Source organism: Pongo abelii, chromosome 13 (assembly GCF_028885655.2).
Source record: "Pongo abelii isolate AG06213 chromosome 13, NHGRI_mPonAbe1-v2.0_pri, whole genome shotgun sequence".
Classification (NCBI taxonomy): Eukaryota; Metazoa; Chordata; class Mammalia; order Primates; family Hominidae; genus Pongo; species Pongo abelii.
In genome coordinates this window covers 118872100-118897343 of record NC_071998.2, presented here as the reverse complement: position 1 = coordinate 118897343, position 25244 = coordinate 118872100, and the positions used below count along the sequence as shown (strand labels likewise).

Here is a 25244-nt window from a genome sequence, read left to right as displayed (position 1 = left end):
CTTGGGCAAATCGCTTTCCTTCTCTGGGTCTCGGTCCAAGCTCTGGCTCTGACCGTCTCAACCCTCCCTTTCAAAGCCAAATATTATTATTCTTCGCCCTTGGGTCCCTGCTTCCAAATATGCTTGAGGGTGTGGTGGGGAGGGGAGGGGCGGGGCAGCTTTGCAGGGAGGCAGTGGGCAGAAGCCAATTCCAGAGAAAGGCCTGATGAGTCAGCAGCTGTAGGTGGCATTCTCTGTTCAACAGCGGCAGGCCCAGCAGGTGGGCAGGGAGAACCTTTCCTCTCTGCTCCAGATGTAGACCATTGCCCCCCTTTGTCCACAGCCCTGGCATTTTCCACCAGGTTCTGGGGCCTGAGACAAGAAAAGGGAGTGGGAGCCCCTGGTGAATAGAGACAGCATCCAGAGTCCTAGAAAAAGAACAGATATCCCTCCACCTTGCAGATTTCAGAAATCCTTGCTATAGAAAGAGCTCTTACAAATCAATAAGAAAAAGATAGACATTCCCACAGAAAAGCAGGCAGAGGATATAAATTTTAAAAACCACAAATGGCCAGGCTGGGTGCGGTGGCTCATACCTGTAATCCCAGCACTTTGAGAGGCCGAGGGAGGCAGATCACTTGTGGTCAGGAGTTCCAGACTGGCCTGGCCAACATGGCAAAACCCCATTTCTACTAAAAATACAAAAATTAGCCAGGCATGGTGGCGGGTGCCTGTAATCCCAGCTACTCGGGAAGCTGAGGCAGGAGAATTGCCTGAACCCAGAAGGTAGGTAGAGATTGCAATGAGCAGAGATTGTGCCACTGCACTCTAGCCTGGGCAACAGAACGAGACCCTGTCTCGAAATTTAAAAAAAAAAACCAAAAACCCACAAATGGCCACTAAATGTGTGAAAAGATGTTTCCATTTACTCAAAAGTAACAAGGGGACATCAAAATGGCCTCCAGCGTGAGGGCAGGGGTTTCTAGCACGTTAGAGTTGAGAAATTCTCTGATGTCAAACTTCCTGGAATCCTTCGTAGTGCTGATGACTATATTTATTTTTCTTTCCTTAAAAAAAAAAAGGGCAAATAACTTCATTCCTTCCCCACCCAAAGACTGTAACTTTTTTTTATTACAAGAATTGATTTCTTAACATATAGTAGAGAGAGTTAGAATGTTTAAAGAGCTTTACAATCTTTCCAGAGTGAAAAAAAAAAAACAACCCAACAAATTCTGTTCTGGATGCTCAGGTTGCCTCCCCATCTGGGGTCCCACCAGTCCATGCCAGGGCCCACCCCTCCTTCCCTGCGGGAAGTCCTAAATCGGCCATCTGGCTTGGGCCCCACAAGGACTCACCTTGCTTCCTTTTGCTCACACTCACGCCTTTACTTGTCACACCTTCTCTGTGCCTACCTGTTCCAGTGTTTGAACAAGGATTGCTGTATGCATACGATGGACTATATATACATACGTATATACATATATATATAAAGAGGCAAGGTCTCACTCTGTCACCCAAGCTGGAATGTAGCGGCGAGATCATAGCACACTGCAGCCTCAAACTCCTGGGCTCACAGTCTTCCCGCTTTGGCCTCCTAGTAGCTGGGACTACAAGCATGCACCATCAGGCCCAGCTAATTTTTTAAAAAAATTATTTAACAACGGGGTCTCGTTCTGTTGCCCATGCTGGTCTCAAACTCCTGGCCTCAAGCGATCCTCTTGCCTCAGCTTCCCAAAGTGCTGGCATTACGAGTGTGAGCCACCGTGCTCAGCCTGAATATCATTTAAAAAAAAATCCTCACAACAACGTATTCAACTCTAAAATGGGCTTTATCATTCCTACGCCAGTAGCTGTGAGGACAGTAGGAGGCAGAAAAGTCCTTGGTGTGACACCTGGTCTGTGGTCCATCTCCATAAATGGCAGCTCTTCCTGAACCTTCTTCAAGCAGGCTCCTTCTTGCCAATCAGGTCCCAAGGCATCATCTCCTCCTCCTTCCTAGACCACTTTCCTAGATGGCGTCCCACCCCAACCCCACTTGTCACCCTATCCCATCTTAATGTTTATTACTCTCTGAAGTCATGTTATTTATTTGATGTATTTTTTCATAAGACTATAACGTCCATGAAGATGAGGACCGTGACTTTCTTGCATACTGATATATCCCCAATACCTAGAATAGCATCCAACACATAGTAGGTGCTTGCATGTTTATTTTTTCACTTTAAAATAAATGGTGGCTCACACCTGTAATCCCAGCACTCTTGGAGGCTTAGGCGGGAGGATCCCTTGAGCCCAGGAGTTGGAGACCAGCCTGGGCAGCATGGTGAGATCCCATCTCTATGAAAAACATTTTTCTCTATGAAAAACACCCTGGGTGTGGTAGCCCAAGGGTGAGATTGGAGGATGCCTTGAGCCCAGGAGGCCAAGGCTACACTGAGTCCATGTTTGCACGACTGCACTCCAGCCTGGGCAACAGAGACAGACCTTGTCTCAAAAATAAAAATAAAATAAACTTTGTTGAAGTATAATTTTGATATAATAAAATGCATCCATTTGATGCATCTGTACAGTTTGAGAAATTTAGATAAATATGTTCTCTTACCAACAACTCAGTCAAGACATAGGACCATTTTTATCCCCCTAAAGTTCTCTCCAGATTTTTTTTTGCCATCAATTCTCCTTCATTCCACCCCTAGACAAGGCAGGTTTTTTTTTTGGTGTGAAATGAATGAATCTTGAATTGTCAGGGACCGGCCCCAGATGTGCGGAGAGCTATTCACATGTGTGCATAGCACCCTACTGTTTACAATGCCTTTCCACTTTCTTTTTCTTTTTGAGATGGAGTCTCGCTCTGTCACCAGGCTGGAGTGGAGTGCAGTGGCACGATCTTGGCTCACTGCAACCTCTGCCTCCCGGGTTCAAGCGATTCTTCTGCCTCAGCCTTCTGAGCAGCTGGGACTACAGGCACGTGCCACCATGCCCAGCTAATTTTTGCATTTTTAATAGAGATGGGGTTTCACCATATTGGCCAGGCTGGTCTCGAACTCCTGATCTCATGATCTGCCTGCCTCGGCCTCCCAAAATGCTGGGATTACAGGCGTGAGCCACTGCGCCCGGCCACCTTTCCACTTGCATCTCATGTGTCTCTCACATATGAGGCCATGGATGCTCAGATGGGTTAGGTGACAAGTGACAGAAGTTCTCCAAAGCAAGAGGAGACCTTCTGGATGCTCAAGTTGCCTCCCCATCTGGGGTCCCACCCTGGGCCAGGGTGGAACCCGTCCCTGGGCCAGGGGCCTCACATGGTAGGCAGGCTGTGGGTGTTCCAGGCTTGGGTGTGCCACGAAGGTGGGGGAAAGGCCACTGTGGCCCCATCTCTAACCCCCCCCTCCGGCCTAGGCCTCCAGCCCAGCCAAGAAGAGGCCTCTGGTGTCCAGATGTCAGATAGCTCCTCCCTGGGAAGAGCAGACCCTGCAGTTTGGGCTATGAGAAAAATGAAAAGAGGTTATCGGCATCACTTCCTTCTGGTTGCTCAGAGAGAATCAGACACTGGGTGCCAGGAGACTTGGCCTTTGGCCAGGTTCTCCCTCTGCTTCACTTTGTGCCCTTAGCAAGTCACTTTCCCTCTCTGGGCCTCAGTTTCCACCTCTATAAAAGGAAACTAGTGATCCCTACCAGCATGACTTCAACTCCACCTGATGATGACTCTTTGACGCATGAATGCATCCTGCCCTTCAAGGCTGGGCCCCTGCCCATGCTGTCCCCACTCCCTGGAATGCTGTTTCTCAGTATCTGCTGTCAAAAGTCTTGTTTTTCAACTTCCAGTTCTGGTCCTACCCCCTCTGTGATTTTCCTCAAAACAGAATGTTCTGCTCTTTCCTCAAGCTTCTCTAAGCTCTTGAGGGCAGGGACTATGAATAATAGAATGACACGTTCTGTTTATTGAGAGATGATGGACCCTGGTGCCAGGCACTATGCTGGGCATTTTGTGATATCATTTAACACTCCCCCCAAAAGCATCATTCTCTTTTGACAGATGAGGTAGCTGAAGTTCAAAGAGGTAATGCCACTTGTCCAGGGTCACAGAGGGGAGGGCAGCTTAGGCTTCCTCCTCTTTTCACCCCCAGCATCTAGCAGAGGGCCTGGCACACAGGTGTTGACCACCCGTTGCTGAATGACTGGTAAGTGACTGAATGCATGAATGAATGCCTGCATCACTTTAATCCATTTCAAACCTACCTGCTGTGGTGTGCACAGGCCTGAAGTACAGGTGCTCAGCAAATTTAACTGTTATCATTATCACTTCCTGCCTTATGCCACAGTTACACTAAGAGCTGTCCAATAACAGCGTGAAATGCATGAGAGAAGTGGTGAGTGCTTAGTTACCAGGGGTCAACAAGCAGAAAGTGGATGGCCTTGTCCCAATGCAGATCAGGAGATCTGAGCACCAGCAGCCAAAGAAGGATTGAGATCTGGGGATCCCACTGGTTAACCTGACTGTCTCCCCTGCCAGCTTGGGAGGTCCTGAAACTGAAACACATTCCCCTGGCACTGCGACCCACCCATGCCCAGCCCCATAGGCTGGTGCATGTCGGTCTCCGGGTTTTGATTCTGGTAGTCTTTTGCAAACTGTAAAGTGCTACTGTGCTACTGCTTTTTCCTTTTCTGATTTGCTCTGTCCCCCAAGCCGCCTCCCGAGTGACATGCCCATATGCTGGGCCTGAGGCTAGCCCGCCTGGCACTGGGGCGGGGGTGCCTTCGGGCCCGAGCCTTCCCCGCCCCCTTCCTATAGCTATTGTGCAAGACCGGCCGGCACACCTTCTGGGGCAGGTCGAATCAAGGCCAGGGAACTTCCTGAGCGCGGGCAGTGGCGGGCGGGACTGGGGGGGCACGGCGCACTGTTCAGGGAAGAGGAGGGGGAGAACGCCAAATTCTGGCCCGTAGGTCCAGGCGTCCCCTGCCAGTGCCCCACATCCTCCTCGGCGCGATTCTTTTCCCGCGCGGGCAGGGTTGGGGAGGGGAGGGAGGGGGTGACACTCAGGCTGGAGTCCCCCAGAGCACCCCCAGTTTTTCAGATGCCCCCACCAGCCCCGTCTCTTTCTCTGCTTAGGTACAGGGAGGGTGCGCTCTCCACAGCCTCTCCGCGGTCTCCCTTTCTGGGACCTTCTCTTTGTCTCCTTCTCCAGGGCGGTCCCGGCGTCCACGGCCCCTGTGCCCCGCCCGCCCGAGGCAGCGGAGGAGGCGGGGCATACGGGGCGGGCCCTGGAGGGGCTGGGTGGGGCGCAGGGGTGCAGGACCGAGGGCGGGGCGGGGCGGGGCGGGGTAGGACGCGGCGGGCGCAGGGGTGCAGGGCAGCGGGCGGGGAGGGGGCGGGGTTGGCCTGCGGGGGCGTGGTCTGGTGGGGCGGGGCGGGGCGCCGGGGTGCAGGGCCGAGGGCAGGGAGGGGGCCAAGGCGGCCGGCGGGAGGGACGGGGCCCGACCGGGAGCGGAGCCGGAGCGGAAGCCGCAGCCGGGCGGCGGGAGCGGCGGGAGCGGCGGGAGCGGCGGAAGCAGGGCGGGCCGGGCTCCATGGCGCCAGCGGCGTCCGCCTGAGCAGCGCGGGCAGCAGCGGCGGCGTCGGCCGGATCGGGCCGCGACTCCTCCTGGCCATGGGGGACGTGCTGTCCACGCACCTGGACGACGCCCGGCGCCAGCACATCGCAGGTGAGGGTGGCGCCGCGCCACGCGCGCACAGGGTCCCGCCGGAACCCCCGGACCACGCCCCCGTCCCGGCCAGCAGTCTGGGCCGGGGGCTCGGGGGAGTCAGGCCGGGCGGGTGGGAGCTGCCAGGGAGCGTGCCCCGCGTCCGAGCTCGTTCCCTGTGAGCCTGGGCGCCCCTTCCCGCGCTCTTCTGAGCGCCACCTTTCCCGGCTCCAGGGGACTCGGAACCCCTTCTCTCCCGGAACCCTTTCGGAGCCCGGGCTTGGCGGACCCTCAGCCTACGACCCCTGGCCGAGCTGGGGCAGGGGTCGCAGTCTGCTGCCCACCCTTGGCTGTCCCCGCCCAGAAGCGTTCCAAGCCCATCCGCTACCGGCTTTGGGATCTCCCAGACCCAGCGAGCGCGCGCTCACCTTCCTCCCCAGCCGTCCCGTCCCCGGCTCCGCCGGGCCCCAGCCCTGGTACACGTGGCGGAGGCTTCCTGAGGACGGGCCCATGAAGGCCCGGGACTGATCCTGGGGAGTGGGGCCCGGGATCGATGGGGCGCCCCGGAGGCGGTGGGGTTGCATGTCCTTTGGCGCAGACAGCAGGCCTCCCCTGCCAGCAGCAGGGGCCAGAGGACCGGTCACCAGAGTGGGGGGCCCTCAGGGCCAGTCGCCAGCCCCTTCAACCCCGTTCTTCAGCCAACCCTGCTCTCAGCCTGTTACTGCACAGTGGCCACTTCTCTCAGGGACAGCTATCCCCAAGGCTCCTGGGGAAGCCGGAGCTGCAGCGGGGGCCTGGGTTCCTTTTCCCCACAGACTCTGGAGAAGGGTGAGATAGGATGAGGATCTCGGCTGCCTGAGAAACTCCTCTCTGGCCGATCTCTCCTGGCTGGTGGAGCTGCCCTGGGTGGAATCCCAGTATTTGCTTCCCAGACATCTGTCCTGTACACCTTGGTTTTCTCCTCTTTGAAATGGGGTCAGTGATTTCTTCCTTATTAATGAGTTGTTGGGAGGCTTACATGAAGTAACTCATGTGGCTTGCTTAGCACAGGGCCTGGCATAGGAGAGGCACTTGTACCTGGGGTGACGGTTCAGGTGGGTCGCCCCTCGCTGTCTAGTGGGCCCTGAGCACCGCGTCCGCCTGCACTTATTTTTGTGTCCCGTAGAATTTCACCACCGTGTTCTCTACGCTCCCTTGAGAGCAGGAAGCCCTGAGAGCAGTGGCCAGGTGTCCTTTAACTCCTTGTCTCCAGGGCCGCACCCATGCTGGGCACCAGGGAGGTGCTGGGGAGGTCTGCCAAGTGACTGTGGTCCTGGGCCAAGTCCCAAGGCCAGAGTCCCTCCCTTGTGCCAGGCCTGGGGCTGGCTGGGCACAGGGGTGACTGGGGTGATGTGAAAATGAATCGGACCCTCTCTAGCCTCTGACCAGCGTGGGGTTAAGTCCTGGAAAGCCTCCTTGTCCTACCAGGCCTGGACTCTGGGAGGAGGAAGGGCCAGGGCGGAGTCTTCCTGTCCCCTCCCTGTCGCAGCAAGCTCCTGGGGCTCTGTAACAGTCCCTCCATTCAGGACCTCCTCTTGAGGCCCCTTGAGGGGCCTGGATGGGGTGTGCCATGCGTTCGGTGGGGTTTTTCCTCTCCCCATACTCAGTGCTGGGCCTCCCTGTCTTCCCGTCTCCTGGGCTGAGAATTGCCAGCCCACCCTCTCTCCCCTTGCAGGTTACAGGGGAGGGGACTGAGACCACAGAAGGTGAAGTGTCCTTTACTGGAGAGGGTTGGATTTATTTTCTGGATACCAGGCTGGGTGGAAGAAAAGTTGTGCCCACTCAGAGCCTGCTGGTCTCTCTCTTCTCTACACTTCAGTGCTATTTATAATCCTCTTTAAATGCCTCGAATTCCTGGTCCAGACTCACCTGAGGGGAGTTCCTGATGTGGGGGGGTGGGGTGTTGGGAGGGGGCAGCCGGGAAGCCTCCCAGTCTCCTCCAGAGGAAGTGAGCTGCCTTTGAAATCTCTGCTGGAAGGGAATGAGGGCGTGTATTTGCTGCCTCCAGTGATCCAGGCACCCTCCTCACCCCACCCAAGGAGCAGTAGGTACTCTCAAAGCTGGCAATTAAAATTCCAGAGCCCTCCCTACCTGAGGCCTTGTTCTCTGCCCCAGTAGAAATGTCAGAGTTAGAGACATCCCTTCCCACAGTGCTCTGAGCTCCCAGGCCTGTTAGGGTTCCAAGGTTTGACCTGCAGCTTTGTGCCCACCCCGAGCAGGTGAGCAGGTGAATGCCAGCCTGCCTGCAAGTCCTGGCAAAGGTCAAGTGTGCTCCCGGCCACGGTGCTGTTTTGCTGCCACGGCACCTTTCATCCTGGGATTTCAAAGCCCCTGGCAAGCAGAGGCTTGTTTCCATACCAGGAGCCCCACGGTGCTGGTGGCAGGATGACTCCTGCCTCCTTACACGAGGCAGTGTGCGGAGAGGAAGAATCCCTGGCCTGGGATCTGGGAGGCCTGAGGATCCTTGGGCAGGCCACTTCCTCTCCCTGGGTCTCAGTTTCCCTAGTTGTGAACCGAAGTGGTTGGGCCACTCGATGGCTGAAGTCCCTTTCAGCTCTGAGGGCCTAACAATCCCAAATTTTCCCCACAAATCTCCCCCAGACTGAAGCCAGCTCAAGGTCCCAATATAACGCCTGCAACCTTGGAGTAATATCTTTTTTTTTTTTTTTTTTGAGACAGAGTCTTGCTCTGTCACCCGGGCTGGAATGCAGTGGCATCATCATAGCTAACTGCAGCCTCGACCTCCTGGGCTCAAGTGATCCTCCCATCTCAGCCTCCCAAGTAGCTGGGGCTACAAGCATGCGCCACCATGCCGTGCTAATTTGTGTGTGTGTGTGTGTGTGTGTGTGAGAGAGAGAGAGACAGGGTCTCCCTATGTTGCCCAAGTTGGTCTTGAACTCCTGGGCTCAACCAATACTCCTTTGGGAGGCTTGGCCTCCCAAAGTGCTAGGATTACAGGTGTGAACTTCCAGCCCATGAACTAACATTTTTTTTTTTTTTTTTTTTGAGACAGAGTCTCACTCTCTCTCCTAGGCTGGAGTCCAGTGGCACAATCTCAGCCCACTGCAACCTCCACCTCCTGGGTTCAAGTGATTCTCCTGCTTCCTGCTTCAGCCCTCTGTTACAGGTACACACCACCATGCTCGGCTGATTTTTGTATTTTTAGTAGAGACGGGGGTTTCACCATATTGGTCAGGCTGGTCTCGAACTCCTGACCTCAGGTGATCCACCCTCCTCAGCCTCCCAAAGTGCCAAGATTATAGGCGTGAGCCACCACGCCCAGCCAAAAATAATAGCTTTATTAAGGCGTAATTCACCTACCATACAATTCACCCACCTAAAGAGTACACTTCAGTGATTTTTAGTATATTCACAGAATTGCGCAACCATTGCCACCATCAATGTTGGGGCATTTTCATCAGCCCTGAAAGAAATCCTCTACTCCTTAGTAGTCACTCCTGTTTCCTCCTAGTCCCTCCTAAATCTAGGCAACCACTGAACATTTTGTCTGATTGCAAAAGTAGTGTGTGCACAGGCCAGGCATGGTGGCTCACGCCTGTAATCTCAGCACTTTGGGAGGCTGAGGAGGGCGGATTGCTTGAGCTGGGGAGTTCAAGACCAGCCTGAGCAACATGGCAAAGCCCATGTTGTATTTGTAAAAATACAAAAAATTAGCCGGGCATTGTCGTGTGCGCCTGTGGTTCCAGCTATATGGGAGGCTGAGGTGGAAGGATTGCCTGAGCAAAAGTAACGCATGCACAAACAATTTAGGAGGGTAAAATAAAACATGAAAGCACCCTCCATCTTTCTCCCTTAAATCCCACTTCCCAGAAGAAGTCACTTAAGTGTGGTGTGTAACCATTTCCAAACCTACCTCTCTCTGTACATGCTCATAATAGCTTGGTTTATAAAAACAGATTTTTTTTTTTTTTTTTTTGAGATGGCGTCTCACTCTGTCGCTCAGGCTGGAGTGCAGTGGCAAGATCTCAGCTCACGGCAACCTCCACCTCCCAGGTTCAAGCAATTCTCCTGCCCCAGCCTCCTGAGTAGCTGGGATTACAGGTGTGCACCACCATGCCCGGCTAATTTTGATATTTTTAGTAGAGACAGGGTTTTACCATGTTGGCCAGGCTGGTCTTGAACTCCTGACCTCAGGTGATCCACCCACCTTGACCTCCCAAAGTGCTGGGATTACAGGCATGAGCCACCACGCCCAACCTATAAAAAGAGATATTACTCTATGCTTCTGTGGTTTGATTTTTTTCACTTGGTAAATTGGTGGACATCTTTCTGTGTCAGAACACACAAGACTACCTCATTCTTTTCTTGGTGAGTTCATTTCTGTGCATGGATGGTTCGTCTACCCAGCCCTCTGTGAATGGGCATTTGAGTTGTTTCAGTATTTTGCTAGTATTCACAGTGCTGCGTGAACCTGCTGGTACAAACCCTCTGTAATATTCCAGTGTCAGAGAGGCCCTGAAATGGAACTCTTGGGTCACCTTTTTTTTTTTTTTGAGACAGAGTCTCACTCTGTCGCCCAGGCTGGAGTGCAGTGGCATGATCTCGGCTCATTGCAACCTCCACCTCCTGGGTTCAAGCAATTCTCCTGTCTCAGCCTCCCAAGTAGCTGGGACTACAGGTGCCCGCCACCACGCCTGGCTAATTTTTGTATTTTTAGTAGAGATGGGGTTTTACCATATTGGTCAAGTTGCTCTCGAACTCTTGACCTCAGGTGATACATCTGCCTTGGCCTGCCAAATTGCTGGGATTATAGGCGTGAGCCACCACGCCCTGCCTGGGTCACCTTTTGATAGACGGACACATAGCCATTAAGAAGGCAGCAGGCGTTTGACACTCTCCTGCCAAGATGGACCTTAGCATTGAGCATTTTCATCCTTTTGACAATCAGATATGAGAAGAAGGGTGTCTTAATTATTTATTGAGCAAAACAAATAATGCCTTTTTCCAAAGTGATTTTAAAAACTTACCTCTCTGCTGGGCACGGTGACTCACGCTTGTAATTCCAGCACTTTGGGAGACCGAGGCAGGCAGATCACCTGAGGTCAAGAGTTTGAGACCAGCCTGGCAAACATGATGAAACCCCGTCTCTACTAAAAAATTAGCCAGGCCTGGTGGTGCGTGCCTATAGTCCCAGCTACTTGGGAGGCTGCGGCACAAGAATCGCTTGAACCCAGGAGGCGGAGGTTGCAGTGAGATGACATCGCACCATTGCACTCCAGCTTGGGTGACAGAGTGAGACTCTGTCTCAAAAAAAAAAAAAAAAAAAAGAAATCTACCTCTCAACATTTGGGAAGTGGCTGTAGATGCCAAGAGTGAAGGGATGGAGGGGTTCCACCTTCTGCCACCCCTCACCCTGCTGTGTGGCTTCCTCATTGCTCCCCTGGACTTTGCAGAGAGACCGGGCTGGCCGGAAGCAGTGCCTGGGCCTGGGCTGCTGCCCTTAGCCAAGGTCCAGATCAGGCCCTGGGGGCGAAGCGTCTGGGGATGATGCTGTCTCTCTGTTGGGTCTTACATAACATGCTTTTGTTGGCTTTGACCCTGCCTTCCCCTCCATCCAGCCTCCTCTAGTCCCCCCGACTCTGTTCCTTTCCCACTGCTGGGGCCTGAGTGCCGGCCTCGCCTACTCAGAGCTGCTCCAGCCTCCTCGGAGCCTGTAGTCCTTCCCACACACACTGCCAAAGAGACCTTTCTAAACCCACACTGGGCCATGGCTGCCCTCCCTGCTGTCCGAGGAGTGAAGCGGAAAAACAGGAATAGGAACCACTCACCTGCCATCCTACGATAACCACTTCATCCTCTGGGAGTACTTCCCTTCTGTGTCGATCATTACGCTTTGCCGGGACCATGACTCAAGTTTGTGTCTCACTTCTTTCACTACGTGATCTATAATAAACATCTCTCCCAGGTTATTAAAACCTCCCTGGAAGCATCCCCAAAGGCTGCATTTTATTCCATTTGAGGACAGAGGGACATTTTCCCAGCTTTTTCCCTAATGCTGGACATGAGGTTGTTTCTCCCATGTTGGTTTGTAGGCGCAAACAGAGCCACTGTGTGTGTTTCTTTTCTGGCTCCAGTCAACTTCCCTGTCGAAGACCGATTCGTCTCCCAGCCCAACTCTTCCCGTGCTCTGCTTCCACCAACCTGGGCATTTAGAGGGAGGCTCCTTCCTGACATCTCTGAGCATCATTCGGGGCTAGTGGGCTTGAAGGGGCTGCCTGTGTACTGGGGACGGGGACTGATGACTATGGCCTCTGGGTGTGTGGCCATACGGTCTAGCCTGCGGTGTGTAGGAATGGATATATTTTCTGTCTGAAGACATGGTTGATAGAACAGGGAGGGGCAGTAATCAGGCTCGGAGTGATAACTGTAAACATTAGCAACGGTTTAACTGAGCACTTGCTATGTGCCAAGCCTTCCTTTGTCTGTATTATCTTATTGAATCTGCACCTCAGTGGCAGGCCTGGATCGGATAGTCCAAGGCCTTAGCTATTTAAACCACGTTCTGCTATGACTGTGTTGTCCGTGGTGCCCAGATTGGGCAGGGGGACACTGTGAAAAAGGCCTCCAAGAGAGGTAAGCTTTTGGAGGCTGGGAGAGGAAGTGGGAGGAGGAGCCGAGTGGGAATAGAGCAGCTTGTGTCAGGCTCCCTCCCGTAGGTTGCACAAATCTATCCCACCCGTCATTACTCAGTCTGAGACTCACAGCCTCTGACCAGCCCCATTCTCCTTCCCTGCGCCCCCCTCCTCCTTCCCCGCAGGCAGAGCTCATGACTCACTCCGCCCCGGGCTCCTGCAAGCATCATCCTGCGGTTGCAGAAATTCCTGCACTGCTTTTTCCTTCCCCTACCCCACCCCATCCACTTGTGTGCTGGAGGAAGAAGGGTATTCTGTAGACGCTGCTGGGCAGAGGTTTAAGGAAGGAGTTGGGGCAGATGCCTAGGTTTAAAACCCGTGAGGGTGGAGCAAAGCCATTTTCTTCTCCTGGTAGAATCTTAGGGCCTGAGTCATGGAAGGCTACAATCTTTTGATCTCACAAATTTTAAAACTGGAAGAACAGGAAGTGTCCACCCCCTGGGACTGGTCCCATTTTTTTGGAGCTGCGCTGCTTCTGGCCCACGAAGGTGAAGGGGCCTGCCTGGTGACGTAGTGGGTGGTAAGCCTGAAGAAGCAGGGAGCCCAGAGGTTTTGGGGCAAGGCTTTGCAGTCAGACTGGGTTTGAGTCCTGGCTCTGCCACTGGATGGACTGGTGTTTGGGGGCAAGTCAGTCACCCTGTCTGAGTCTCAGAGCCCTCCTTACATGAGGATGATAGTTCTGTCATCTCAAGGTATGAGGGTCAAGTCCCCTGGTCAGTGCAGAACAGTGTTGGTGGGAGGTGACAATATGTGAGTGGTAGCTGTTATGATTGTGACTTTATTGAGCTAACTTGACACCCAGGGAGATGTGTCTGGTCTGTCTGTGGCCTCGTGCATCCCCTGCTCCCTGCCATGTGCTCCAGGAAGTTGACGTGACCCACTCCCTTGCTAAGCAGCCCTAAATATGAGAACCTTCTTCCCTTCCAAGGTCAGAGGAGCACCAGCCTATGGCCCTGGATACCTGGGGTATTCAGCGAGTTCCTGGAGGGCGGTGGGATGGGACTGTGGTTCCAGCAAGATCAGTCAGTCCGCAGCAGCATCCACTCTGTGCCTGGCATTTGGCAGTGCACAGAGGAAAAGGGTGAGAAGATGGATGGGAACATGTCCCCTCCTTACCCACCCATGTGTCAAGAACTAGACTTGTAAGCCTTAAGCCTGGTCCCATTGACCACTTGCTGTGTGACTCTGGACCCAAAGGCCATGCCTCTCTGTGCCTTTTCTCCCCGTCTGTGACCTCAAGGCCAGTATCTACTCTTGGGAATTCTCTGCCTCTGAAAACCCTTTTGTAGGGGTCTCAAGATGCCTTCCAAAGGCAGGGCTGGTGGCTTCTATGTAGAAATAGAGGTGCATGCCTGTGAGACCATCAAGGGGTGTGGTGAGCTCTGGCCCCCAACACACGTAGTCCTTATTTCTTGTATTAATTCAATCAATAGTTATTGAACACCTACTGTGTGCCCAGCACTGTGCTGGGCACCAGGGACATGCAGCTGCACAATCACATGGTGCCTGCCTGCGTGTGCTTCCTGGCTGGCTGTCCCTCCTCAGGGCAAGCAGTGTTCCCAAAGGGAAAGGCCTTCCTTGGAAAGGTGTAAGGGAGACTGGCCTGGGGTGGGCCAGCCTGCTGGGATTCAGGATGGGGGAGGTAGAGGGAACCACAAAGGCTGGTCTTGGCGAGGAGGGGCCTTTGTCCTTAGGGTCCTGGGGAGGCCTTGGAGGCATTTTAAGGCAGAAGTGGCACCGGTGGGTCAGCTGTGAGTAAGTGTGGATGGGAGGAGGTGAACCCCGTGGTGAGAGGGACTGGACCTGCATGGGTGGGGGTCGGGTGCAGTGAGGGACATGTGTGTACAGGGGGGTGGCATGGCCAGGCCTCAGTGATGGTGCTGTGCAGGGCTGGGGCGAGCTGATGTCCATGACTCTTGGCTGCAGGGAAACCTGTCTGGATTCTGTAGGTGGTTTTATCAAGGCAGACCTTCAACCACTGGTCTCGCGACAGGAAACTCAGTCCCTTCCCAGGCAGCCCTGAAAATGAGAAGCTTCTTCCCCTCCAAGGGCAGAGTAGAAAGGGGCCGGAAGTCAGAGGACCTGGTTTGAGATGCTGTCAGGACTGCCCTGTCATTTGGCAGCTGCCCTCCCTTCTCTGGACCTCAAATTCCTCATCTGTAAAGTGGACACAACAGTATCCCAGGCCCCTGAGGTTGTTGTGCAGGGTCGGCGAGATGATGTGGCCTTAGCTCTTTGTGCTTAGGGAACATCGGCTCCTGGTTCATCCACTGTTACCGTTTGGCCAAGGGAGGCCCTCCTCTTGCAGATCAGAAGTGCTGGGTGTGGGTCAGGGTGCTGGGTGGAGGGTCCACGTGCAGGGGTGGGGGCCCAGGGAGTAACTGGGCATCCAGGAGGGGAGGAAGAATGAACTGTGGTTTGCAAAGTGCAGACCCCACTTTCCCACCTGCCCATCTGTGGCCAAGCCAACTGCAGCTGCCGTCCGTCTTTTCCATGCCCCATGCTGAGCAGAACTATTTGTGTCCAGCCGAATTTGTGAAGCTTAGCTCCTTCTAGAAGAGGAGTCCCTTGGGAAGAAGCTGCCCACCCACTCGTACTCCAGTCACCTCTGATTTATTCCACCTGCTAGGAACCACTGGTGGATGCAGACTAGGAGGCAGGCTCCCCAGGATGGGTGCCTGGAGGCCTCTGACAAGCCCTTCCTTCTCTCTGTGCCTCCTCCTCACTTTGCCTATCTGTGCAACGGGCATGCCCTTCCAGCTGTGACCTCTTAGGAACCTGTGGGCCTTGGGCTGCACTGAAGGCACAGAGCAGGTGCAGCATCTCCACATTGCAGGAGGCCATCTTGCTGTTGAAGGAAGAGCTTGCTCTGAAAGCTGTCCTGTTCCTGGCCTGAGCTGGGAACTGGGGACAAACCAGTGACATGAGCCCTGATCTCATGGAACTCATGCCAGCCAAGAAGGTTCCATCAAGCTGGATGTGCTGTGGCTCATGTTACAAAGCCCATGGATCTTTATGTTTCCTAGAGTGTATGTTGGTTTCAGCACTCAGTCGGCCCATCTCAAGAGGCAGCGTGTCTGGCCTTGACCTGGTGGCAGTATGCTTCTGCCACTGAAAGCTGTGTGGCCTTCAGCACACAGCTCTCCTCCTTGGAGGTCCAGTTGTCGCTAAGATGGTATTGGTGCTCCCTGCCTTTGGCGTGGGTGAAGGTTCTGGGAGGTGCACTGCGCAGTTCCTGGCCTGTGCAGGGTGCTTAGTAAATGGCAATTGCGTTTTAGCTGAGTTCTTAGGGAAGCTGTGTGTCGTTTGCCTGGCCTGTCAGAGATTTAAGGGGTGATTCAGGCATCTAGAGGAGGAGGGAGCTGACAATTGCACTTCTGTTTGGCTTTTTGTTTTTGCTTTTTTTGAGAGCAGTGCTCTCTGGGAGGCGAAGGGTAGAAAAGAGAGCTGAGTTTGAGCTTTGGGGCGGGCAGGCCTGGTGGGCTGGGGGAGGTGTGTGCCTCTCACCCTACCGCACCTCCCTCAGCCCTGCCTTGATTTTTGAAGTGCTGATGAGAAGTGTCTGCTTTTCTTTTTGAGGCCCAGATCCTTCCTCCTCCTAGTCCTGGAGGACCCCATGAGCTCCTCTAACCAAGCCCCTCCTTTTTCTCATGCCCGAGTAAACTGAGGCCCAGGAAGAGGATGGGACATGCCTATGCTCTCAGGGGCACCAGAGCTTGGCTGGAACCCAGGGCCTTGACCCCAGCATGAAGCTTTTCCCTCTCCGACTTCGTACTCCCACCCCCCGCACCCGTGCAGGGCCCCAGACGGCAAGGGATAGTGAGGGAAGGAATGATTGGGCCGGGTGGGGCTGCAGAACTTATAATTATGAAAACTGGGTAAACAAACAAGCTCTCTGGGAGAGAAGCAAGCCCTGTGCGGGCCTCACAGATGGGCCTGTGTTCAAGGAGACAGCCCAGGCCTGCCTATGCGCAGACAGTGAGGGGCTGTGTTGGACTTAAAAAGCCAAAGCCACACTCCCCTCCCACCCCCACTCCTATATTTCAGGCTGCCAGGAAAAGAGGAGGGGGAAAGGGGCAGCCCTTTCTTCCAAGGAGGTAGGGGCTGACCCCCTAGGACTCTCCTGGGGTCAGCCCTCCTGGCCCAGCTTGGGACAGTCACAGCTCACTGTGTGACCTTGGTCAAGGGGCGTCTCTCCTCTGGGCCTCAGTTCCCCATCTCTAGAGTGGAGGTCACCCCATCTCTCAAGGAGGGTGGCAGGATGGGGAAAGATTTGAGCCAACTGGTTGAATACACTGAGCTCTTTCACTCACCCTGACCCGAGGCCAACTGGGATCTCAGAAACTCTTCATTTCTCTCTGGCCAGAGGCAGGGGCCCCTCTTGGAGCAGAGGAGTGACTTTCTCAGTGACCTGAGAGCCGGCCTGGTCCTGGGAGGCCAAACCTCCAATCCTGGCCCGACTGTAGCAGGCTGCCCAGCTCAGCTTTCCTGTCTTCCTGCTGAGATTGTGGCAGAATCCGAGAGGAGCTGTTTCTGGTGCCTGCCCTGCAGGCTGGGGGCTGGGCAGCTTGCCCTGCCTGGAGGCCCCCGGGTGGAGCCTGGCAGACTTCCTGTGCAATTGGGGCTGAGCCCCCCCCCTCCCTCCCCTCTGCCTGCAGTCCCCTGTGTGGCTTCTGGGAGTCCGGCTCTGTAGATGGGAGGCCGGTCCTGCTTCAGACCTCTGTGGCCTTGGGTGAACTCCTGCCTCTCCTCCAAGCCTCAGTTTCCCCCATGGTTCAATGGAGGGGTTGGATAAGAGCCTCTGGTAGTAGAGTGACCTTGCTACTAACCATGTGTCACCCTCCTTCAGACTGACCCTTCCAGGCTGTCCTGTGCCCTCGAGGTCAAGCCCAGACCCTGAAATGCCGTCACAGACCAAGCCCTGCAGCCAGTAGCCCCACTCCTGGTAGGCTGGATCAGGCTCTTCCTCTGAGCTCCCACAGCCCCTTGGCCACCCGTGTGTACCTGTAGCCCTTCTCACATGGTTGTGATTCATTTTTGTTTTTGAGACAGGGTCTTGCACTGTTGCCCAGGCTGGAGTGCAGTATTGCAATCATAGCTTACTGCAGCCTTGACCTCCCAGGCTCCAGCAATCCTTCTGCCTCAGTCTCCCCAGTAGCTGGGACCCCAGGTGTGCACCACCACATGGGGCTAATTTATTTTTATATTTTGTATAGGCAGAGTCTCCCTGTGTTACCCAGGCTGGTCTCAAACTCCTGAGCTAAGTAATCCTCCTGCCTGGCCTCCCAAAGTGCTGGGACTACAGGTGTTTGAGCCACCACGCCCAGCCCATGGTTGTGATTCTAATTCCCATCTGTGATATGAGTATCTGAGGGCTAACTCACCATGGGCTCCCCTGAGGCGGACAGGTGGCCTCACAGCTCAGACTTGCTCCACCAGCAGCTGAACAAGTACCCCAGGTCAGGTGCCGTGATGCTTTATGCCTTAGTTTCATTAGCTGTAAAATGGGCATGATGATACTTCTACTCCACAGGATTGTAAAGGTTATTAAATTATGTGTGGAAAGCATAAGAAATGCTGAGGAGTCAATAACTGTAATGAACATTTATTAGTGCAGATTGTTTTAGTTCCCTAGCAGGAATGAATGAATGAATGAATGAATGCCATTGCAAGGTCTTACATCCTGGGAGCATGGGGATCCCAAAGCTCTCTGGATGAAGGGCCTGGTAGGTGCAGAATGTGTGTGTGTATGGTTGGTGGGGGTTGGTTACAGAGGGGCAGGGCAGATGTGGGAGGGGCTTGGGGTGGTGACTTCCCCCCTGCCCTTGTGGAAGGAGTGGTTTGGGCCCCTCCGTGTCTCAGACCTGCAGGCACGAAGCCATGTGGCCATCCACAACTTCCTTCCTCCTGCCTGTATTCCTCGAAGCGTGACTCACTGGCTTTGAGCCCTTCATTCTTGTCCTTGAGCCCCGAGGGTGAGGCGGGTAGAGAGTCTTTCTTGGAAGGGCGGCTCTCTCTCTGGGTTCCTCTCTATTCCTGGCCCTTCTGCAGCTTCTGAGCATGACAGGCAGGGATGGAGGGGTGGGGGTAGGGTGGGGTGGACACCTGGGCCCTGGTCCTGGTGGCCCCACTGACCCCCTGTGTTAGGCTTGGGGTGGGCACCCACTGAGGGCCTACCCAGGGCTTGGATCTGAGCTGGTGCGGCTGAAACAGCCCAGTCAAGCTCACCTGGGCCCTGCCCTTGTAGAGCTCCTGTCTGGTCAGGAGACACACGGAACAATTACCACTCAGTCATTAATTAAAATCATTACCAGAGGGCGAATTGCTATAAAGAAATGGCCACTCTTCCCTGGGAGCTCACGTGTCCTGAGATCTCCCCAGCAGTGCCTGTGGTTTGCTCTCCTGTCACAGAAGAGGAAACACAGCCCACCGAGTGGGAAAGGGAGCAGGCTCAGCTCTGGGGCAAGTCCTGTGCCCACCTGGGGCCTCAGGATCTCGTCACCCGTCTTAGAGGTGTGCTGTTCAAGTGATCTGCCTGCCTTGGCCTCCCGAAGTGCTGGGATTACAGACGTGAGCTGCTGCTCCCCACTAAGGAGTGCTGTTCAGGAAGCTCAGGGTCCACCGCTGGCCCCCCATGGTTCTGGGTGGGTGGGCTGGCTTTGGGGTTTTAGCCTGGGGACTGTGGAACTGCAGTGAGAGCTGGGTTTGTTGTCTTGAAATCCCTCCTTTGTGTGTCCCTAGACAGAAACCGCTGTGACTAAAGTATTGGGATCTTCTAAAGGCTAGGCAGGAAATGGGGGCTGGCAAGGGTGGTCGTCCCCCTTCCCACTCCCTCCACCAATACACAGGACAGCAGAAAGGTGACCCAAAGCCCTGGGAGAAACCCACCCCAACATTTCACATCTAGAATGTACCCCATTAGGTAACAAAATGGTTACTTTACAGCATGGGGGATGGAATGGAAACAATGTATTAACCGGCATTGTTCAATGGCATAATATGAAGCCATTAAAAGTGATGATTCAGTTTTGTATGTCTGAAAGTGTGTATGTTTGTATAGGCATAGAACAAAATAAGGAAAGAAATTCACCAAAATATAAATAGAGGTTATTTTGGAGTGGCGGGATAATGGATTATTTAAATTTTTTTATTCTCTCCTGATTTTTGTTTTTTGTTTTTTTACAGTGAGTGGATTAAATAAAAAAGAATAACCTGGGTGGGTGCAGTGGTTCAGGCCTGTAATCCCAGCACTTTGGTGGCTCACACCTATAATCCCGGCACTTTGGGAGGCTGAGGTGGGCAGATCACCTGAGGTCAGGAGTTTGAGACCAGCCTGGCCAACATGGTGAAACCCCGTCTCTACTAAAAATACAAAAATTAGCCGGGCATGGGGGTGCACGCCTGTGGTCCCAGCTACTCAAGAGGCTGAGGCAGGAGGATTGCTTTAACTTGGGAGGCTGAGGTTGCAGTGAGCCAAGATCGTGCTATAGCACTCCAGCCTGGGTGACAGAGTGAGACCCTGTCTCAAAAAGAAAAAAAAAAGAATAACCATATTGACTGTATTTAGTGGAACAATTTGATTCCTGTCTGACTTCAGAATCTAAGCCATGCTGGCCGGACTGGAGCCCCAAGGGGATTGCAAGCACACGGCAGGCTCCAGGGCAGGGAAGAGGGAAGAGAAAATTCTGAAAGAGGGGTGTTTGAGCTGAATCTTGGAGGACAGGAGGGATTTTAACCAGCAGACTTGGGGTAAGGGTGAGTGGAGGGCATGGCCTGGCATAGACCCTTGCTTATCCAAGGCGGGGAGCTGAGCACAGCCTTGAGTGCCAGGAAGAGGGGTTGGGGAATGGGGAGTCCTTCTCATGAACACTTGTTAGCTGGACTTTAGAATGAGGACTCAATTTCTGTGATGAGGGCAAGGAGAGCAACAAACTTGTGTTAGGTAGGCTCTGTCTGTGTGCCCAGCCTCTGAGCCCCCAGTGGCTGCGAGCAGATAGGATTGTGGTAGTTTAGCCCAGAGATGGCAGATGGATTCCACAAATAAAGAGTCTCTCTCCGTGATGAGTGCTGAAGGCCGGGCGTGGGTGGGGGCATTGGGGTGGTGAGGAGTGGTTGGATACCATCCAACTGGGAAAGCCTATGACCCATTAGACCTCCAGTCCGGAGGTGTCCCTGCTAAGTAGAAAAAAATTAGCCAGGCATGGTAGCACAAGCCTATAGTCCCAGCTACTCTGGAGGATGAGGTGGGAGGATTGCTTGAGCCCAGGAGGTTGAGGCTGCAATTAGCTGGATCATGCTACTGCTCTCCAGCCTGGGCAACTGAGCAAGATAGGGCTCCAGGCTAGAGAGAGCTCCAGGTCCCCAGGGTAATATGCACAGGATGCCGGTACCTGGCATAGAACTTGGGTGGCCAGAAGCATATGCAGTACACGAGGCTGAGCACGAAGACCCCGTTCTGCTGTGTTTAGGGCTTCCCCTCCGCCTGTCCCCATGATGACCTCAGCTCTCTGCTTCTCGTTACCCATCTGTAGCATGGGGATGGTTGCAGCTACCTTCAAGAGGGTTGTAGTGAGCTTTATGTCAGGGCCACCCCTGGTACCTGGCACACAGCAAATACTCAGGAAGAGTTTCTGTCCTTGGGGTTCAGTCCCCAGCCAGGGAACTCCTTCCCTCCTGGAAGAGCCTCAGCAGCCTGAACTTGATGGCCAGGATGGTATTATATCAGGTTGCTTGGCGGTGAGCTCTGACCTCCCCCTCAGACCCACTGTGGCTCCCACCTGCCAGCATCTGCCAAAGGTCAGGATCTCACAGCTCTGGAGGCTTGGCCTTTCAACTTTGAGCTTCCCCAGTCTTCCCCCTTTATTATTTTTCCCATTTTATTATTATTGTTCTTGTTACATAAGCAATAGCTAGTGGTCAAAGAAAATTAGAAAATACAGATAAGTAATAGGAAGAAAATGAAAATCACCAATAATCCTACCACCCAGAAAAGACTTTCAGGCACCTTCCTGATACATAATTTGTTCTTCTACCTTAATAGTGGGTAGTGGGCCTCCTCCTTGTGAATGCATACAGAATATTCCATTATGGCTGAGCGAGGAGGCTCATGCCTGTAATCCCAGCATTTTGGGAGGCTGAGACAGGCGGATCACCTGAGGTCAGGAGTTGGAGACCAGCCTGGCCAACACGGTGAAACCCTGTCTCTACTTAAAATACAAAAATTAGCTGGGTGTGGTGGTGGCGGCAGACACCTGTAATCTTAGCTACTCAGGAGGCTGATGCAGGAGAATTGCTTGAACCCGGGAGGCAGAGGTTGCAGTGAGCCGAGATCACACCACTGTACTCCAGCCTGGGTGACGGAGCAAGACTTTGTCTCAAAAAAAAAAAATAAAATAAAAGAATATTCCATTACGCCTCAATAGTCTGTATTTTAACTTCCTCAGCCAAAGCCCTATTGCCAGGCAGTTAGGCTTTTTATATTTTTCTTTTTTGTTTGTTTGTTTGTTTTTGAGATGGCATCTTGCTCTGTTGCCCAGGCTTGAGGGCAGTGGCACCATCATGGCCAATTGCAGCCTCAATCTCCTGGGCTCAAGCAATCCTGCCACCTCAACCTCCCAAGTAGCTGGGACTACAGGCTTGTGCCACCATGGCTGGCTAATTTTTTAAAAAAATTTTCTGTAGAGATGGATTCTCACTTTGTCATCCAGACTGGTCTGAAACTCCTGGCCTTAAGTGATCCTCCTGCCTCGGTGTCCCAAAGTGCTGGGATTACAGGCATGAGCCATGGTGTCCAGCTCTATTTTTTGTTGTTGTAAACAGTGCTGTGTTGGAAAGCTTAAATCAATGAATGGGATTGATCCATTGATTCCATGTGGTTTGAGAGCCATCTCTGCTCAGTGTCAGACTGTGTGCTGGGACTGGGGGTGCTGGATGGGGAGGCGGCCATGTTCCTCACCCTCCTGGGGACCCCTGTCTGGGGAAGACAGGCCCAGCATGGCACGCCAGCAGAGGTGGGGGCTTAGGGCATCTTTGGGAGCCAGGGAGCAGCCCTAACCCAGACCTGGAGAGTCATGGGAGGCCCAGCTGAGGACACCTGCAGCTGGTGACCTGAGGGTGGGGCAAGCCCTGCACCTGCTGCTGGCTGAGCTCATGGGAGGGAACCTCTAAGGTGAGCCACAAAGGATACAGGAGGAGAGAGTTTCAGGCAGAGGGCAGCTCTGCAGAGGCCCAGAGTAGACAGAGCATGGGCATTGAGGGAACCAAAACTTCCCAGAGATCGGTGCTGTGGTTCTTGCCAGCCTGGCAGCAGCTCCCATGTGCATGACACTGTGGTAGTTCTTTTCTTTTTCTTTCTTTCTTTCTTTTTTTTTTAAGACAGAGTTTTGCTCTTGTTGCCCAGGCTGGAGTGCAGTCATGTGATCTCAGCTCACTGCAACCTCCGCCTCCTGGGTTCTAGCAATTCTCCTGCCTCAGCCTCCCAAGTAGCTGAGACTACAGGCATGTGCACCACGCCTGGCTAATTTTGTATTTATTTATTTATTTATTTATTTATTTTTGAGACGGAGTCTCGCTCTGTTGCCCATGCTGGAGTGCAATGGCGCAATCTCCACTCACTGCAACCTCTGCCTCTTGGGTTCAAGCGATTCTCGTGCCTCAGCCTCCCAAGTAGCTGGGATTACAGGTGCCCACCACGGTACCGGGCTAATTTTTGTGTTTTTAGTAGAGACAGGGTTTCACCATGTTGCCCAGGCTGGTCTTGAACTCCTGATCTCAGGTGATCTGCCCATCTCAGCCTTCCAAAGTGCTGGGATTACAGGCGTGAGCCACAGCACCCTGCCAATTTTGTATTTTTAGTAGAGACGGGGTTTCACTATGTTGGCCAGGCTGGTCTCGAACTCCTGACCTCAGGTGATCCACCCACCTTGGCCTCCTAAAGTGTTGGGATTACAGACATGAGCCACTGCACCTAGCCGGTAGTTTTTTTTTTCAAAGTGCCGTTCTATCTGTCCCTTTGTGGTGTGGGGATCACTGGCTTCCCTTTTCTTAATGGGAACACAGAAGCAGAGTGACATGTGTGCCCCAGGGGAGTGGCTGGCGGACCCAGGCCTCTCACCGGCCCAGCACACAGGGGACAGGGGGTTGAAGTGCAGGATCCGCCAGCTCTGGTTTCCCAGCTCTTTGCAGGTGCCGGATCATTTGACAGGATCCAAGCAGGAAGAGGACACGAAGGATCTGAGCTTAGGTGACCACCTTAGTTTCCATGAGGAGGTAGTGACCTTTTTGGCTGCTGATGTGTGACCTTGGCCTGGCCCAGCCCCAAACCCAGCCGTATATTTGCAGGAAGGGTCCTGCCTCTTGGGCCATACTGGGATTGGAGAGGCCCTGGTTTATATGGACCTTGGGGGCTGGGAAGTGTCTGTCCCCAGGCTGGAGTTAACCTTTCTGGGAATACGCCATCCTCCTCTGGTGTCTTAACATGACTGGGAGACTGAACTGCAGAGCTCTGGTCTAATGTCACATAGTCAGGGGATAAATATTTCTGTGCAAAGTGCTGTGCTAGATGCTGGGCATATGTTATGAGTGAGACAGACAGGGTCCCTGCCCTCCTAGGACAAATGGAGATGGAACAATGAATTATTAAAGCAAAGTTGTGCTAATGACTAACAGAGGGGTGTGACCTGTGTGAGCGAGCTGGCAACAGTCAGGGACAATGCTTTTCAGCACCCTAGGCTGGCAGTTAGGACTCAGGTCAGTTCGATCAAGGCTTAATGGTGGGCTCCTCTGAGCTTCCCAATGTGTTGGGAAGGAGCGTTTTCTCATGTCCCAGGTGGAGGGCATCAGGGTGTTGAGGGTCCAGCACCATGGTGTCCAGTCCCTTCACGGTACGGGGAGGAGACAGGGAGCCAGGAAGTGTGAGGGGCTTGTCCAGGGTCACCTAGCAGCAGTCAGGTACCTGGACTCGGGGCCCAGTGTTCTTAGCCCTGCATCACCACCCCATTTCACTGGCCAGTGATGGGGAGACATTGAGGTGGTCCCCACTCACCCTCAAGGGACTCCCCCGGGGAAGTGGACCAAGACCACAGAGGCTGTTGGCTGTGCAGGGTCTCTCAGTGAGCACAAATGGGGTCACGCAGGCACCTGAGACAGAGAGTGGGAGGCTGGCAGGGCTGGGAGGGGAGTCGTTCTCCCACCTCCCCTTCTGGCCCCCTCTGGAGTCTGAGGACACCTGCAGCTGGTGACCTGAGGGTGGGGCAAGCCCTGCACCTGCTGCTGGCCGAGCTTAGAGTACAGACCAAGGGAGTCTTGTTATCTGAATAAACTTTCCTTCTATCCATGTAAAGGGTCCCTGGCATTCCAATCTGGGACTGGGTTTCCTCTGGCCCAGCAGCAAGCACACGAGTGGATTTTCATATTGGCTCATCTTTCTTGTTCTCTTCTTCCCCTTCTTTCCCTTCCTGGCTTTGAGAAGGCAGAATCCCCCCTCCCCAATCCCACTCGCTGAGAGGACCCTGCGAGCCAGAAGCTGCAGGCAGCAGCATGCACGTGTGTGCACATGTGTAAGCGTGCATATGTGTGTGAGTGGATGCACGTGTGTGAGTGTACATGCGTGTGTGTGTGTGCCTGCACATGTGAGTGCATGTGTGTGGTGTGCATGTGAGTGTGAGTGTGCATGCATGTGGGCGTACACATGTGTGTTTGAGTGGTGGGTGAGCAGGGGTCACGAGGCAGCTTGGGAAGAACCTGACTTGGACTTAGGGAAAGGATATTAGCAGTAGAGGGTGCTTGGCTGATGAGATGTGTGGGGTTTGTGTATCGAGTTTAGTCCTTTTCCATTGGGGTTGGGCCACAGTGACTGGCACTTATTAGCTGTTAGTTCTTATTGGAACAGAA

The 25244-nt window shown here is 53.7% G+C and overlaps 1 protein-coding gene across 3 annotated transcripts in view; it reads left to right on the top strand.

Moving 5' to 3' along the window:
* NIBAN2 (niban apoptosis regulator 2) overlaps positions 1-25244 on the top strand; it is a 74001-nt gene that overhangs the window by 4512 nt on the left and 44245 nt on the right. Inside the window, exon 1 of one of the 3 annotated variants that reach the window (XM_024252148.3) lies at positions 5418-5682. The exons of 1 other annotated variant lie outside the window; for it this stretch is intronic. In XM_024252148.3, the coding sequence (XP_024107916.1) occupies positions 5628-5682 (55 nt within the window). In that variant the 5' untranslated portion in view covers positions 5418-5627. Of the gene's footprint in view, positions 1-5417; positions 5683-12818; positions 13046-25244 lie in introns of those variants that run through there. One more of the 3 variants, XM_024252149.3, reaches the window with a different exon arrangement.